The 18,502-nt window shown below is 35.7% G+C and overlaps 1 protein-coding gene across 1 annotated transcript in view; it reads left to right on the forward strand.

Moving 5' to 3' along the window:
- The window catches only part of TEX11 (testis expressed 11), a 237,625-nt gene that overhangs the window by 148,092 nt on the left and 71,031 nt on the right, over positions 1-18,502 (forward strand). Inside the window, exons 16-21 of the mRNA XM_047092484.1 lie at positions 250-352; positions 4,185-4,309; positions 7,037-7,122; positions 11,302-11,358; positions 15,238-15,278; positions 16,676-16,762. Of these exons, the coding sequence (XP_046948440.1) occupies positions 250-352; positions 4,185-4,309; positions 7,037-7,122; positions 11,302-11,358; positions 15,238-15,278; positions 16,676-16,762 (499 nt within the window). The remainder of the gene's footprint in view (positions 1-249; positions 353-4,184; positions 4,310-7,036; positions 7,123-11,301; positions 11,359-15,237; positions 15,279-16,675; positions 16,763-18,502) is intronic.

Below are 18,502 nucleotides of genomic sequence, written 5' to 3' on the forward strand. Positions count from 1 at the left end.
ATCTAACATTTTTCATTGTTTTCAGTAGGAGGGTCAGTCTGACGTATTTAATGCACACTATTTACATAAGCAGAACTCGCTGCTTCTTTAGTGTTTTAAGAGAACAGTTCTTTAAAAATTTTACTTAGAATCACATCTTTTCATGATGAGTATCCTCAGCCGTTGTGATTATGTTAATAATATTAGTAAAATATGGTAAGGTCTTCCTTATTACTTTTATAAAAGAGGTCCAATATTTCTCTTTTTCAGGCTAAAGCATCAGTGAGAGAAGCTGAGCGACGTGATCCTATAAATATTTTCACTCAGTTTTATATATTCAAGATTGCGGTTTTAGAGCAAAACTCTACCAGAGGTATAAATGTTATTTATGAATTATATTTGACTGTTAATACAAATAATAATAATCCTTTTGTACTTTAAAGAAAAAAACATTGTTTTTAAGACAGCGGAGTTGTATATTCTATATTCTAGCTTTCCTATGTAATTAAAAATTAAGTTTACAAAGCTGTGGGGTAAGAAGGAGTTTATACTGCAAACCCAATTCAGTTAAGAATTGTCTTAGACAATCAAAGTCTCCAGCGTACTTTTATTTTAATTTTTTATTAGTATTTATTTATTTATTTATTTATTTATTTATTTATTTTTTAATTTTTTTTTAACGTTTATTTATTTTTGAGACAGAGAGAGACAAAGCATGAACAGGGGAGGGTCAGAAAGAGAGAGAGACACAGAATCCGAAACAGGCTCCAGGCTCTGAGCTGTCAGCACAGAGCCCGACGCGGGGCTCGAACTCACGAACCGCGAGATCATAACCTGAGCCAAAGTCGGACGCTCAACCAACTGAGCCACCCAGGCGCCCCTGTTTATTTATTTTTAAGAGAGAGAGAGAGAGACCAGGAGCATGGAAGGGTCAGAGAGAGAGGAGACAGAGAATCTGAGTAGGCTCCAGGTTCTGAGCTGTCAGCACAGAGTCCAATGCGGGGCTTGAACCCATGAACCAGAGCTGAAGTCAGACGCTCAACAGAGCCACCCAGGTGCCCCAAAATAGATTTCCTATTAAACTTTGTCATATTCTATTAAAATAAAATAATTTTACTTCTTAAACATAACACCAGCTCAATCTTTTTACTTTTTCCCCAGTTATCTGTGACCATTTTTTAAAGCCATGTTTATTGATGATATATAGAATAAAATTTACTAGTGTATGATTCTATGGGGTTTATTTATATTAATAATTCTGTGAATAATTCTATTTGTTTTGACAAGTATATACAGTCAGGTAACCACCATTACAATCATGATACAGAACAATAAAATTACTCAGGCTCCTTTGTTGTCATTCCTTACTGCCACTTTTAGCCCTGGGAACAACTAATATTTTTGCCTTTTTAGAATGTGATATAAATGGGATCATATAATATGAAGCTTCTTGTGCCTTTTTTTCACTTAGGATAATGCATTTGAAATTCATTCATACTGTTGTGTTTCCGTAGTTCTTTTTTATTGCTGAATAGTAATCTATCGTATGTATGTACCACAGTTTGTTTCTTCATTCACCATTTGAAGTATGGATGGTTTCCATTTTGGGTGACTGTGAATAAACATGCTATAAACATCTGTTTACAGATTTTGTGTGATGATAAGATTTAACTTCTGTAGGGTAAATTTCCAGGAATTGGATTTTTGGGTTGTATGATAAATATGTGTTTAACTTTATTAGAAACTGCCAACCTGTTTTCCTAAGTAGATATACAATTTTACATTCTAACCAGCTATGTATTAGTGTTCTAGTTGGTCTACATTCTCACCAGCACTTTGAATTGTCCTTTAAAAAAATTTCTACCCATTCTAATAGTTGGGTAGTGATATCTTACTGTGGTTTTAACTAGCATTTTTGTAATGTCTAATATTTGACATCCATATATCTTCTTTGGCAGAGTGTTTTTATAAATCTTTTAACCAGTTTTCTATAGGGAACTTTGTTTTCTTTTTCTCTAATTCATCTCTATATGTTTTATTCATCTTATACCATAGTAGCTCGAACATAGGAAAGAAATATATTTTGGTTACTGAGATATAGGGAACTTTGTTTTCTTATTGAGATTTGAAAGTTCTTTATATGTTTTAGATATAAATTATCAGATGTGTTTTATAAATTTTTATTTTTATTTTCATTTCAATGTCTTTCATGAGAAATTTGACAGTCTAATTTATCTTTTTTCTTGTTTTATGGATTGTGTTTTTGGTAATATACCTAGGAAATCTTTATCTAATCTAAGGTCACAAAAATTTTCTCCTATATTTTCTCCTAGAAATTTTATAGGTTTAAGTGTATGGTTAGTTCTATGATCAATTTCATATTAATTTTTGTATTTAATTTAAGGTATGAACCAAAATTATTTTTTATTTTTTATTTTTTTGCACATGGCTATCTAATCATTCGGCATCATTTTTTTCAGCATTATTTATTTTAAAACTATCTTTTTTCAACTGAATTACCTTTGCACATTTATTAAAAATTCAGTTGTTGGGGTGCCTGGGTGGCTCAGTCGGTTAAGCATCCGACTCTGGATTTTGGCTCAGGTCATGATCTCATAGTTCGTGAGTTTGAGCCCCAGCCCCATGTTGGGCTCTGTGCTGGCAGCATGGAGCCTACTTGGGATTCTCTCTTTCTCACTGTCTCTCTGCCCCTCCCCTGCTTGTGTTCTCTCTCTCTCTCTCTCTCTCAAAATAAATAAATAAAACTTTAAAGAAGAAAAGAAGAGAAAATCAATTGTAATATGTGTGTTTGGGTCTCTTTCTGGTTTCTTAATTCTGTTGCATTGATCTATTCATCTATCTTTACACCACTTTTGCACTGTCTTAATTAGTTTAGCTGTGTAATAAATTTGAAATCATGTAGTCAAAGATCATAACTTTATGTGACTTAATACTTTTAATTATGTTGAGGCTTGTTATATGACCCAGAATATTGTCTTTATTTATAAATGTTCAATGTGCACTTGAGAAAAATGTATATAAACTATAGATGTTTATAACATTCAGGTCAAGTTGATTAATAGTGTAAAGTGTACTATATCCTTGCTGATTTACTACTTGTTCTATCAATTAAGAGAAGGTACTGAAATCCTTGAATACAATTGTGGATTTGTTCATTTTTCCTTGTAGTTCTATAAGTTTTTGCTCTTTGTGTTTTGATATGTTGTTATTAGATGCATAGTATTTAGGATTGAATATCTATCTAAGGAGTTAAGTGAATTAACTCCTTATCATCACAGAGTAACTTTCTGTCACTGATAATATTCTTTGCTCTGAAATCCATTTTGTCTGATATTACTATAGCTACTCCAGCTTTCTTTTGATTACCTTTACCATAATACATATTATCCCATGGTTTTTCTTTTAACTAATTTTGGCTTTATGTTTAAAGTATGTTTCTTGTAGGTAGCATGTAGTTGAAAGTTGCTTTCTTTAATTCAGCATGACTATCTGCCTTTTACTCAAGTCATATAGACTGTTTGTATTGAACATGATTATTGATATGGTTAGGTTTAAATTTAGCATCTTGTTATTTGTCTTCCGTTCGTCCTGTTCTTTTTTGCCACTTTTCTTTTTTCTACTTTCTTTTGGATTGAGTATTTTTTATGATTGTATTTATTTCATTTTTGGCTTATAAGCTCTCTTTGTTTTGTTATTTTAATTGTTACTTAAGTTCTGTAGTGCATATACTTAACTTACTATATTCTACCTTTAAGATACATAATTGAATGTAATACCACCATTCGTTTTTCAGTTTTCGTTCTGTTTTATAATCCATTTTATGAGTGTACCAAAATGTATTTAGCCCATCCATCATTGATGGAGTTTAGGTTGCCCCTATATTGCACTCTTAAAAAAATTGCAGGATGAACATATTTTTATGTTTTTGTTCACTTTTGCAAATATATCCATGGGATAAATTCACAGGGGTGAATTGCTCAATTGGGCATTTTTCTGACATTCAAGTCTTCCTTGACAGTTTAGCAATTTAGATGAATTTATGAAAATTAACTAATATTTTAAAGCTGTTACTGCTCATAAAATGAGTTCCAAAGTCACTGTGGTATAATTAACCCTAGATTGCTATTATCTTTGATAAGAGTATCTCCTTTTCTTTTTTTTTTAACTCTTTCCTTCTTTTTCAGCTTTGCGGGCAATTAATACATTAGAGAGGTTAATAACAGGTGTAGTACCAAAAGAGAATGCGCTACGTATGGACAAAGATTCACCTGTCACGCTTCTCAGTTTAGTTGCCCAATTTGCTCTAGAGGTAATTCTTATGTATTTATCTATAAGATTTTTTACCTCTTTTCCTTTTTAAGATATAATTAATGGAAGTCCTTAGAGGAGTTTGCTACAAAGAAAAGAAAATTGGTCAGTTGGTTGTGAGAAGTAGGATCAGGGGTTTGTTTGTTTGTTTGTTTGAGATGAATGAGAATGTTTATATGCTGATGGAAATGGTCCAGTAAGAGAACAAAAAGTTGACATTGTGAGAGAGAAAAGGGAGAATTGTTAGAGCAATGTTCTTAAGCAGGGGGGAAGTGATGGACACAAGTGTGTACATTCAGGGATTGGCTTTAGGAAAGAACATGCATAGTTCATCTATGCTAGCAGTTGAGAAGTTGGAGTATGTGGTGTGGTCCCTGGTGTGTGAATAAATGTAGTAGTGGGAATCTGGAAGTTTTTTTCCTGGCTGCTTAAGTTTTTTCAACGAAATAGGAAACAAGATCATCACCTGAGAGTGAGAATGGGAGAGGAGGTGTTGGAGAGTTTGAGAAGTTAGGATAAGGTGCAAACTAATCATTCAGAAAAGCAAGAAAGTGAATGACAAAGGTAGTGTGGGATGCTTGCCCAGTAAGAATTAAGGCTTATTTGATGAATTTTTAAAATAAAACAAATAGTTACACAGGTTTTTATCCAGCCACTTTCAGCTACATGGATGTAGGCACAAAAGTCAGTGGAAAGTTGAATTTAATCAGGCTTGTCATTTTGCCAGATGAATACAATGAAGCAAAAGAGGAGTAGGATAATCAAGGAACAAGGTAGTGGTTATAATAAATTCCCATGGAATTTCACCTGGCCATGGAGGAGGACATCAAGGGGATGAGAGACAATGAAAAATTAGTAACATGAATGGATTGGAGGTTTAAGTGCAGTTGAAGGATTGCTAGAGTGAATAGAAAGGAGTGAATTAGAAAGGTAGGAGATAGTGGTCAGAAAGTAGAATACATGAAGCAGAGCAGGGTGTAGGACTAGGGTGAGGAAAGGAGGCACTTAAGGAAGCACTCACTTTGTGAGTCATGCAAGTGCAGAGTTAGTTCTTGCATGATCCTGAGAGCGAGTGCTTCCTTAAATTTTGCACCTTAGGTGCCCCACTTGCATCAGTCACCTAGCTCACCTTAGTCCCAGCCCTGACTATGAGTATGGAAGGTTTGCAACCATTAGTATTGACAGGGTCCAACATAGAGATCAATGGAACAGAATAGAAAACCCAGGAATAAACCCACAATTATATGGTCAATTAATCTTCAACAAAGGAGGAAAGAGTATGCAATGGGAAAAAGACAGTCTCATCAACAAACAGTGTTGGGAAAACTGGACAGATACATGCAAAAGAATGAAACTGGATCACTTTTTTACACCATACACAAAAATAAACTTGAAATGAATTAAAGACCTAAATGTGAGATCTGAAACCATAAAAATGCTGGAAGAGACTACAGGCAGTAATTTCTCTGACATCAGCCATAGGAACATTTTTCTAGATATGTCTCCTGAGGCAAGGGAACTAAAAGCAAAAGTAAACTATTGGGACTCCATCAAAATAAAAAGCTTCTCCACAGTGAAGGAAGCAATCAACAAACCTACAAGGCCACCTGTGGAATGGAAGAAGATATTTGCAAATGACATATCCGACAAAGGGTTAGTATCCAAAATATATAAAGAACTGATACAACTCAATACCCTAAAAACAAACAATCCATGGTTAGAAGACATGAACAGATATTTCTCCAAAGAAGACATCCAGGTGGCCAACAGACACGTGAAAAGACCCTCAACAATAACGATAGGGTCCCATTGATGACTATGCTAGTGAAGAGCTAAGGTAATTGACAGAGTAGAGTTCAAGGAAATAAGAGACAAGGATATTAGGAGGATAATCTATCTATATATTGAAAGTGCCAAAAACTAATACAGGAGTAGTTTTTTGAGAAAATAACTGTGCAATAGATAGGTCATCAAGAAATAAAAAGAAATGGCCAGAGAGCTGATAGATCAGCACAATGAGGAGTGGTGGGTGATATAGTCTGATGACAGGAAATTCAAAGCTGGGGAGTTTAGGGAGGAAGAAGGGAGAATAATTTTAAAACAGCAATGAAGAACAAATATGACACCTGTCCCATCTCCAGGTCCATGGATAGAAGGGAGATCTGAGAAAAACCACCACTACTTGAGAGGGCTTTTTGGAAGCAGTATCCTTGGTGGGACCTAGATTTCCATTATAGAAAGAATGTGGAGGGAACTTTAGAGAAGATGTTGCTCCTAGAGAAGATTTTGATGGTAATGAACTGAACTTCAGAGACCATAGTAGAAAGATTGGGGGAGTTGGGGAGAAATGGGAAAAGAAAAAAGAAAGGATTTATAGAGCTTTATCATGATTGGAGTGCTGGAAATGAGAGTCCGGGGTTCTTTTGGTTACTGCTAATAAACTGGGATAAAGAGCACAATAAGATTAGTCCTAGTGGATTCAAGGCAGTGTTGGCAAGGCAGTGAGTATTTATGGATAAGAAGGAGTGGGTTTCTGGGGCCAACATGACCTGTTCTGTTTTTGTCAATGAGTTATTTCTTCATTCTACCATCTTGTATTAGTTCTTTCGATAATAAAAAATGAACAAATTCAGAATTTTTTCTTGTCATTAATGGACAGGAATATAGATAACATTTTCTAAGTATCACTTTGAGATATAATTTAACATATTATATTTGTCCTATTTAGAATGGACAACAAATTGTGGCAGGAAAAGCTTTGGAATATTTAGCTCAATATTCAGAAGACCCACAACAAGTCCTTTCGGCTTTAAAGTAAGTAATTCACATCCTATAGATGTGGAAGGATTTCTTGTAAATCTTAATCTATAAGCTTTGTCAAAAAGGTGCTGATGTGATCAGGTCTACTATACCAACTGTTGTTTTAAATTTTTTTCCAAGCTTTATTGAGATATAATCAACAAATAATATTGTGTAAGTTTAAGGTGTATAACCTGATACTGCAAAGTGGTTTGCACAACAGAATTAGTTAACATATCCATTACCTCAAGAAATTACAGTTTCTTTGGGTTTGGTGAGAACATTTAAGATTTCGTCTCTTCCCAACTTTCAAATATGTAATAAATACATAATACAGTCTTGTTAATAACCATAGTCACCATTATAGCCCCAGAACTTGTGCATCGTATGATTTGAAGTTTGTACCCTTCCTCCACACCCACCTTCTAGCAAACATCATTCTATTCTCTTTCTATGGGTTTGGCTGTTTTTTAAAGATTCAATATGTAAGTGAGATAATACAGTATTTGTCTTTCTTTTCACTTAGCACAATGCCCTCAAACTTGATCCATGTTGTCACAAAAGGCAGGATTTCCTTTTTCTATATGGCTGAATAATATTCCTGTGTGTGTGTGTTGTATGTCTGTGTGTGTGTGTGTGTGTGTAAATATCACATTTTCTTTATCCATTCATCTATCAATGGACATAGGTTATTTCCATGTCTTGGCTGTTGTATATAATGCTGCAGTGTACATGAGGGTTCAGGTAGCTCTTCAAGATAGTGATTTTCTTTCCTTCAGATCTATACCCAAAAGTGGGAGTGCTGGAACATAGGGTAGTTCTGTTTTTAATTTTTGAGGACTTCCATGCTGTTTTCCAGTGGCTGTACCAAGTTATATTTCCACCAACAGTGTTCATAGTTTCCCTTTTTTCCACATCCTCACCAACACTTACCTCTACTTTTTGATACTAACAGGTGTGAGGTGATATCTCAGTGTGGTCTTGTTTTGCATTTCCCTGATTATTAGTGATGTTCAGCATCTTTTCATGTATTTGTTGACCATGCATGTCTTCTTTGGAAAAATGTCTATTCTGGCATTCGGGGTCTTTTGTGGTTCCATACAAATTTTAGGATTGCTTGTTCTAGCTTCGAGAAGAATGCCGGTGCAATTTTGATTGGGATTGCATTGAATGTGTAGATAGCTTTGGGTAGTATTGAAATTTTAACAATATTTATTCTTCCAATCCATGAGCATGGAATGTTTTTCCATTGGTTTATGTCTTCTTCATTTTCCTTCATAAGCTTTCTATAGTTTTCAGTATACAGATCTTTTGCATCTTTGGTTAGGTTTATCCCTAGGTATTTTATGCTTCTTGGTGCAATTGTGAATGGGATCATTTTCTTTTAATTGTCTTTCTGTTGCTTCATTATTGGTGTATAAGAATGCAACTGATTTCTGTACATTGGTTTTGTATCCTGAGACTTTGCTGAATTCATGTATCAGTTCTAGCAGACTTTTGGTGGAGACTATCGGGTTTTCCATGTATAAGATGTCATCTACAAAAAGTGAAAGCTTGACTTCATCTTTGCCAATTTTGATGCCTTTGATTTCCTTTTGTTGTCTGATTGCTGATGCTAGGACTTCCAACGCTATGTTAAACAACAGCGGTGAGAGTGGACATCCCTGTCGTGTTCGTGATCTCAGGGAGAAAGCTCTCAGTTTTTCCCCATTGAGGATGATGTTAGCTGTGGGCTTTTCATAAATGGCTTTTATGATGTTTAAGTATGTTCCTTCTTTCCCGACTTTCTCGAGGGTTTTTATTAAGAAAGGATGCTGAATTTTGTCAAATGCTTGTTCTGCATCGATTGACAGGATCATATGGTTCTTATCTTTTCTTTTATTAATGTGACGTATCACATTGATTGATTTGTGAATGTTGAACCAGCCCTGCATCCAGGAATGAATCCCACTTGATCATGGTGAATAATTCTTTTTATATGCTGTTGAATTTGATTTGCTAGTATCTTGTTGAGAATTTTGGCATCCATATTCATCAGGGATATTGGCCTGTAGTTCTCTTTTTTTACTGGGTCTCTGTCTGGTTTAGGAATCAAAGTAATGATGCTCAACGTTGCTCCTCACCAGGGAAATACAAATCAAAACCACTCTCAGATACCACCTCACGCCAGTCAGAGTGGCTAAAATGAACAAATCAGGAGACTATAGATGCTGGCAAGGATGTGGAGAAATGGGAATCCTCTTGCACTGTTGGTGGGAATGCAAACTGGTACGGCCATTCTGGAAAACAGTGTGGAGATTCCTCAAAAATTAAAAATAGACCTACCCTATGACCCAGCAATAGCACTGCTAGGAATTTACCCAAGGGATACAGGAGTGCTGATGCATAGGGGCACTTGTATCCCAATGTTTATAGCAGCACTATCAACAATAGCCAAATTATGGAGAGAGCCTAAATGTCCATCAACTGATAAATGGATAAAGAGGTTGTGGTTTATATATACAATGGAATACTACTTGGCAAGGAGAAAGAATGAAATATGGCCTTTTGTAGCAACGTGGATGGAACTGGAGAGTGTTAATGCTAAGTGAAATAAGTCATACAGAGAAAGACAGATACCATATGTTTTCACTCCTATGTGGATCCTGAGAAACTTAACAGAAGACCATGGAGGAGGGGAAGGAAAAAAAAAAGGTTAGAGAGGGAGGGAGCCAAAACATAAGAGACTGTTAAAAACTGAGAACAAACTGAGGGTTGATGGGGAGTGGGAAGGAGGGGAGGGTGGGTGATGGGTATTGAACAGGGCACCTGTTGGGATGAGTACTGGGTGTTGTATGGAAACCAATTTGACAATAAATTTCATATTTAAAAAAAAAGAAAAGAAAAATGTCTATTCAACTCCTTTGCCCATTTTTTAATCACACTTTTTGCTTTTTTTCCCCTATTGAGTTGTATATGTTCCTTATTTGTTTTGTATATGAACCCCTTATCAGATACATGGTTTGTAAATATTTTCTCCTGTTCCATAGATTGCCTTTTCATTTTGTTTCCTTTGCTGTGCAGAAGCTTTGTAGTTTGATGTAGTCTCAATTGTTTATTTTTGCTTTTGTTGCTTGTGCTTTGGGTGTCATATCCAAAAAATCATTGTCAAGGAGCTTTTCCCCTATGTTTTCTTTTAGGAGTTTTACTGTTTTCAGGTCTTCTGTGTTTAATCCATTTCAAGTTAATTTTGTGAGTAGTGAAAGATAGTGGTCCAATTTCATTTTTTTTGCATGTGAATATCCAGTTTTACCAGCAACATTTATTGAAAAAACTCTCTTTCCCCCACTGAATATTTTTGGCTCTCTTATTATTTCTGGGCTATCTATCTTTTGGTCTATGTTACTATTTTTTGTGCTGTTACCATGCTGTTTTGATTACTAATGTACTGTTGCTTTGTAGTATAGTTTGAAATCAGGAAGTGTGATGTCTTTAGCTTTATTCTTCTTTCTCAAGGTTGCTTTGGCTATTCAGGGTGTTTTGTGTTTCCATATGAATTTTAAGATTGTTTTTCTATTTCTGTGGGAAATGTCCTTGGAAATTTGATAGGGATGCTTAAAGTTAAAAAAAGATACCAGTTGAATTTGATTTCTCCCCTCTCTTTCTGTGAAGAAAAATGGTTTATCAAAAGGTTTATCAAAAGATAGATGTACACCTCAGATAAATATCTAAAATCATTCAGGATAGATGGTATTTTTAAAAAGATTTTTAGGGTTTGAAACTTTATAAACTACCTTATTTTGTCAGTTCATCATGATGCTGTCATATTCCCTTGAAAGAATAGTCATCCTAGTTTACGTGGAACCCAAAGGCCAGTTCCAGGTTCCTTAAAAAAATAGTAAGATTTCTACATTGTACCTGATGTTCTAGCAGGTGATTTGGATATAAACTGGGGAACTATTTAAGAATTTGTCATAAGCATCACTTCTGTTTTAAATTATTTTCTTAAATTACTCTTCCAAAATTATAAAATTTATGTTTTCATTACAATCATTAAAACAATACAAAGATCTATAAGTAAAATAAACTTAGTCTCCTCCTTACCCTCTCTTTTCTCACTTCTGCCTCCTAGGATAATCAAGATTAATAACTTGGTAAATATTCTTTCACATGTTTTTCCTAAGCATCATTTTTTTGTATTACTTTATCATACAGGTGTTTGTTTCGTCTGGCTCTTCCAAAAGTTTCTCAGATGTCAGAATCTGAAAGCAGGTAAGTTATTTCAGTAGAAGTGGTGTATTTGCCATTAGAAAAATTGTAGTAACTTTCAGTATAAACCTTATGTTGAGAGATGTATTGTCTTGTGGGTAAGATTAATATAGGCTCTGGGGCCAGTCTTCCTGGGTTCATAGCCTATCTCTGCGACTCATTAGATGTGTAACCTGGGCTTCTGTTTCCCCATCTGTAAAATAAGAATATAATAGTATCTACTTTCTGGGGTTGCTGTTATGACTCAATGAATAAATATGTGAAAACACTTCAAAGAAGAGTGCCAAGGGGCTCCTGGGTGGCTTAGTCTGTTGAATGTCCAACTCATGATTTCAGCTCGGGTCATGATCTCACAATCGTGAGATCAAGCCCCATGTCAGGCCCTGCACTGGGCATGGAGCCTGCTTGGGATTCTCCCTCTCCCTCTCTCCCTCCCCTTTCTCTCAAAAAAAAAAAAAAGAGTGCCAAGCACTTACTAAGCTGTCAGTAATATTAGCTATGATTTTACTATGATATTGCATCTGTTTTTTAAAAATTCACCCATTTAATTTTTTTAATGTTTATTTTTGAGAGAGAGAGAAAGAGAATGCGAGCAGGAGAGGGGTAGAGAGAGAGGGAGACACAGAATTTTAAGCAGGCTCCAGGCTCTGAGCTGTCAGCACAGAGCCTGATGCAGGGCTCGAACTCATGCACTGTGAGATCATGACTGGAGCCGAAGTCAGACGCTTAAGTAACTGAGCCACCCTGACACCCCAGTTTCCCGCTTTCTTAACATGAGGCATATATAGACATATCTCTTACTTTCCCACAGAAATGTATAACCTGGTTGACTTGTTGATTGTGAATCTGTATTAGCTCAGCTAAGAGTATTCAAATACATTTCTGCTCACAGCTTCTGTGGCATAAGACATCAGGAACTTAACAATTGGTGGAAGAATTGGGTCACCAATTTTTCATTCACAAAATCCACTACCTCCTAATGATTTGAAAGAAAACTCCATCAAAGTCTTGATTAGGGATAACTTTTAGAGAGGTAATTATTCATCTCTATATTCTCTGCTTAGATAAAAACTCTGTAACAGTGTATCTGTACTTTGCTTTTCCTATATATATAATTTGTACTTGGGATCAATACATTTTTTCAGCTGAATTCTTTAGGAAATGTCTGACTGATATGACTGATGACATTTTTTATAATATAAATTTGGCCTCTTCTTTATAGGTTGTATGAGTACATTAAGAGGGAACCCAATCGAACTAAAAATAAAAAAAGATAGAGACAATTGGAAATTTTAATAATGACCAAATATTTTATGATATTAAGAAATTAATAATTAAACATAAGATGAAGTGTGGTTATGTCTTTTAAAGGAATTTTTATCTCTTAGAGATACATCCTAAAATATTTATTAATGAAATGATGTGATGTCTGGAATTGGCTTAAAAATAGTAGGGGAGGGAAAGGAGTGGGTGGAGGTATCATTGAAATAAGATTGATGATGAGTTTAATAATTATTGAAACTGAGTAATGGGTACATGGTAATTCATTTATCTGTTAACATAGAAACATCTTGGGAATTTTCCACAGTAGAAAATTTAAAAACAAAATGGTACGATGATAGCATTGTATGGTGACTAATGGCAGCTACACTTGTAGTGAGCATTGCATGATGTATAAACTTGTCCAGTTACTGTGTTGTACACCTGAAAATAGAGTAACATTATGTGTCAATTATACTTCAATTTAAAAAAAACTTTACAAAATCATCTTAAAATTTTTTTAAATAAAAGAGGAAACTCAGAGACTAAACATAGCTAATAGATTATAACAGCTATTTGAGGGCTAGGACTATTTGTATTTATCTTTGTATCTCTGAAACCTAGGACAGTATGTGACACATAATATTCCCTCAGTTTATTGAAATGGCTGAATATCAGTTCTTCACAAGAAGATCTTTAGCACTGGTCTATATACATCCCTTTCCAGGTCCTCATTCTTATTTATACTATTTATTTGCATTAATGGACCCTAACTAGATTATTTTATATAGTGACTGAATTAAATAAGTGAAGAAGTCAACTTTAGAGCAGCTGAAATTCAAATTAATAAAATTTACTTTAAGAAGTTACTTTATAAAAACCAGACTTCTAATATTTATCCCTGAGAAAGCTGCTACTTTTATTATAATACTAGAGCTCCTCATGATGAGGCTAGTCTTATTCTATGCTCTACCCTATCTCCTGTTAACTTCCTTAGTTGAGTTGGCCAGTATTTCCATATTCATTCCTTTGTTTAATAAAATGGCATGTTTTCCTCTGTTAAAATGTATATACCCCTTAAAGAAGTTTGACAAAGGGTCAAGAACCTGTGTAGTAGTCTTGAAATTGTCATTAATTGCATGACTTTGGACAAATCATCCCCCATTTCCAGATCTATTTCCTCATCTGTAAAATAAAGGATCTGGGCTGGATAAGTGGTTTTTAAAATCTATTCCTCAGAACTCTGGAAATTCTGTGGCACTGCCTCATGGACTTCCAGGAAGATGAGGCTCTAGGCCTCTACCCACCACTGGTTCAACCAGAGCAGCTAAACTTGTATCTTTTCTCATATATATATTTTCATAAAAGTTTATTTGAAATAAGGGTTCCACCTCTTGCACTGTTGGTGGGAATGCAATGGTGCAGCCACTCTGGAAAACAGTGTGAAGGTTCCTCAAAAAATTAAAAATAGACCTACCCTATGACCCAGCAATAGCACTGCTAGGAATTTACCCAAGGGATACAGGAGTGCTGATGCATAGGGGCACTTGTACCCCAATGTTTATAGCAGCACTCTCAACAATAGCCAAATTATGGAAAGAGCCTAAATGTCCATCAACTGACGAATGGATAAAGAAATTGTGGTTTATATACACAATGGAGTACTATGTGGCAATGAGAAAGAATGAAATATGGCCCTTTGTAGCAACGTGGATGGAACTGGAGAGTGTGATGCTAAGTGAAATAAGCCATACTGAGAAAGACAGATACCATATGGTTTCACTCTTATGTGGATCCTGAGAAACTTAACAGGAACCCATGGGGAGGGGAAGGAAAAAAAAGAGAGAGAGGTTAGAGTGGGAGAGAACCAAAGCATAAGAGACTGTTAAAAACTGAGAACAAACTGAGGGTTGATGGGGGGTGGGAGGGAGGGGAGGGTGGGTGATGGGTATTAAAGAAGGCATCTTTTGGGATGAGCACTGGGTGTTGTATGGAAACCAATTTGACAATAAATTTCATATATTTAAAAAAAATGAAATAAGGGTTCCAATTCCCCCTCTTCAAAAAAAAAAAAAAAAACTTGAACATCACAAAGATCACTATCTGCTCCAAAATTCTGTGACTCTGTCATAAAACCTTACCAGCCATTGAAATGCTTTGCTGAGAGTGGGAGTAGAGGGGAAGAGAGAAAAAAACTGTGAGGGCACTGGGGAATGAGAAACAGTATCGTATAGTGAGGAAAAATGGTGTTGAAATGATAGGTTGGAGCCTTGAACAATAAACTTCACAATTTTATGTTGTCTTTGTGCAGCTCTCTTGGGGTCTCTTTTTGGTACTTTTTTTTTTTTAAATTTTTTTTTCAACGTTTATTTATTTTTGGGACAGAGAGAGACAGAGCATGAACAGGGGAGGGGCAGAGAGAGAGGGAGACACAGAATCGGAAACAGGTTCCAGGCTCCGAGCCATCAGCCCAGAGCCCGACGCGGGGCTCGAACTCACGGACCGCGAGATCGTGACCTGGCTGAAGTCGGACGCTTAACCGACTGCGCCACCCAGGCGCCCCGGTACTTTTTTTTATATGTAAAGCCTTGGAACAGTCAGAAAACACTCTTTATTTTTTAGGAAGAAAGAAATGGATCGACTTTTGGCTTGCTTGAATAAAGGTAAATATCATCTTGTTTATTTTCAGTTCTTCATCTTGCCTCTGTCTTCTATTACATTCTCCAAGTACATGGAGCACACGGACTCAGACTTCATGTTTGAGTTAAACTTCATGCTTTTATTAATGTTTGCCACAGCAGTCTATTTTGGTTTCTTTATTCACAAGCAGAGAAGAGTTTGTCATCACTAACATTCATCTCCAAATGTGATTTCAGCTCTCTTTTTATTCCAACTTGTTTTTTTTTTTTTAATTTTTTTTTCAACGTTTATTTATTTTTGGGACAGAGAGAGACAGAGCATGAACGGGGGAGGGGCAGAGAGAGAGGGAGACACAGAATCGGAAACGGGCTCCAGGCTCTGAGCTGTCAGCCCAGAGCCAGACGCGGGGCTCGAACTCACGGACCGCGAGATCATGACCTGGCTGAAGTCGGACGCTTAACCGACTGCGCCACCCAGGCGCCCCAATTCCAACTTGTTTTAAAGACCTTTATGTCCTTCCTTCTTCCCTCTCTCCCTTCCTTGCTTCCTTCTTTCCATCCTTCCTTCCGCTTAATTTTCACGCCCTCTGAATCAAAACTTGATTATTTACTCTGTTATTTTGAAACTTGTTTAACTACCCGAGTCCATGTCATCTCCCTTATCTATTAATAATTCTTCCCTCTGCACTTCAAGCTAACGTCCTAGCCACCACAGCAAATTCTTTTTTCCAACTCTATGCTTTCTTACCCACTGTCTCTTTTGCCTAACCGGTCTTCCTATTTCCACTACTCATGTACCGATTTCCTTTTGTCCAAACACATCCCCAAGTCCCTATCTTAGAAACTCTATTCCATTTATTGCAGCTGTTCAATTTTATAACTCAAATATCTGTCAACAAGGTGTCAAATGTAGCAAAGTGGTTTAAAAGCTTTTAAACTTTGCTTGTTGGTATTCTTTTCTATCAGAAGGGGGTGTGGGTATGTAATGAATGCCTTCTGATGATGACAGCATGATTTGGTTCTTTACCATGCTTGCTCTGGGAGCTCAGTAAGTATTAATGCCAACCTATTGATACTCTTCCAGTTCTCTATCTCCATTTCAGTCTTTTTAATGATTGTTCCTACTCTTGGTTTCTTTACATGTAAATACTATCTTTCTGCCTCAGGTGTTGAGTGATTACTCTAATTAAAATTTTAAACCTCTCCAAGGATGTGTTTGTTCCTGAAAATTTGAGTTAACGGCTTCTCAGAGCTTTGGTAATGCTGTCATTTTAATTACTTTTGGTATGGGCTTGTACACACACAGACCAAAAGAACGTTCTACTTTCAAATTCATGTTTGAATTTTTAAGGCAGTATTAACAATTTTGCTAAAGATTAAAGTAAAAGACTTCAAATATAAAATCTTTCTGTTCAATGCAGCAGTCCTGAAAATTGCTCATTCTTTTCATGACAAGAACTCGACTGAAGACTCAACGGTTAATGAAGCTCAGTGGTTTCGAAAAATAGGTAAAAGGAAATTCCGTGGCTATGTATAGAATCAGAAATATATGGATTCAAATTCTGGCTCTTTTATTTGTAGCTATGGGTACAAGGATAACTTAATCTCAATTTCATTATTTATAAAAGGGGAACAATTAAACATACTTTATAGGGCTACTAAGGATTTTAAGTAAAACTGTGTATGTACCTGGACATAGTAGGTACTTAATAAATGTTAGTTTTCTTTTTCTCTAGAAATGGGTCTAAGAATAAAATGATGAATTATAACTGCAAGTTCCCAAGGGTGTGCTCCTAAATTTGGTCTAGAATGCCTAACTTATCTGTAAGTTTGATTTATCAGAATAAACTACATTCAGAGCGCCTGGCTGGCTCAGTCAGTACACCATACGACTCTTGATCTCAAGGTCATGAATTCCAGCCATATGTTGGGCATAGAGATTACTTAAAATAAATAAATAAGTAATAAACTACATGCAACAAAATGGATGAATCTCACAAACTAATGTTGAACAGAAGTCAGACATGGATTCTATTTATATGTAGCAAAAAAAGCAGGCAAAACTAATTGATGATATTAGAGCTCAAGATGGTGGTTACCCTTAAAAGGGGTTGGACTTGAAAAAGGGTAATTGGGTTGCTTCTGAGTTTTTGCTAATAATCAAGATCTGTCTTGATCTGGATTGGTTACATGGATATATTCACTTTGAAAATTAATCAAGATGTCCAATTATATGTTGTGTAATTTACTTTTTGTAGGTTTAATTTCAGTAAAACCATTTTAAAAATTGTGGAGGCAATTCCTTCTCAGCCTTTTGGCTAAAATCAAGTACAGAAATTGTGGAGGCGGTAACTACAGTGATAAGTAATCAAGAGCAATTAACCAGCAATGTCACAAAGTAGACTCATTCTACATGAATCTTTTTCTACTTTACAGGGTTTACTGGGACTCTAATCTAGGAGAAAATGGAATAAACACATTGGTCTGGCTTCTAAAAAACCTATGGAAATAATGGAAAATAACAGATATTTAAACTACATAAAGGATCGATGACTTTGATCTTTTGGACGTTTGAAAAGTTATTTTCCAATACTTCTTTTACTGAATTTTCATTTTCATTTTCCAATGTGAAGATTATACTAAATGTTGCCTAATGGGGTCTTCCAGTGCTCTATGAAAGATATGAATCTTTCCAGCAATTTTCTTCATCCTTTGATTCTAGTGTATTGTGTTCTTTGCTGAATTTTTTTTCTTTTCAAGTTTTTAAATTCCAGTAGTTAATATATAGTATAATATTAGTTTCAGTTGTAGAATTTAGTGATTCATTACTTACATACAACACCCAGTGCTCATCACAAGTGCCCTCCATAATACCCATCACCTATTTAACTCATGCCCCACCCACCTCCCTCCGATAACCCTGAGTTTGTTCTCTATAGTTAAGAATCTGTTTCATGGTTTGCCTCTCTTTTTTATTTCCCTCTATTCAGTATTTTGTATCCTTTGGGTAAATACCTGCTAGTGCAATTGCTGGATTGTAGCGTAGCTCTATTTTTAACTTTTTGAGGAACCTCCATACTTTTTTCCAGAGTGGCTGCACCAGTTTGCATTCCGACCAGCAGTGTAAGAAAGTTCCCCCTTCTCCACATCCTTGCCAGTATCTGTTTTCCTGTGTTGTTAATTTTAGGCAATCTGACTGCTGTGAGGTGGTATCTCACTGTACTTTTGATTTGTATTTCCCTGATGAT

This window comes from Lynx rufus, unplaced genomic scaffold (genome assembly GCF_022079265.1).
Source record: "Lynx rufus isolate CCGP_SWC_20201006 ecotype Redwood Valley unplaced genomic scaffold, mLynRuf1.p SCAF_30, whole genome shotgun sequence".
Lineage (NCBI taxonomy): Eukaryota > Metazoa > Chordata > Mammalia > Carnivora > Felidae > Lynx > Lynx rufus.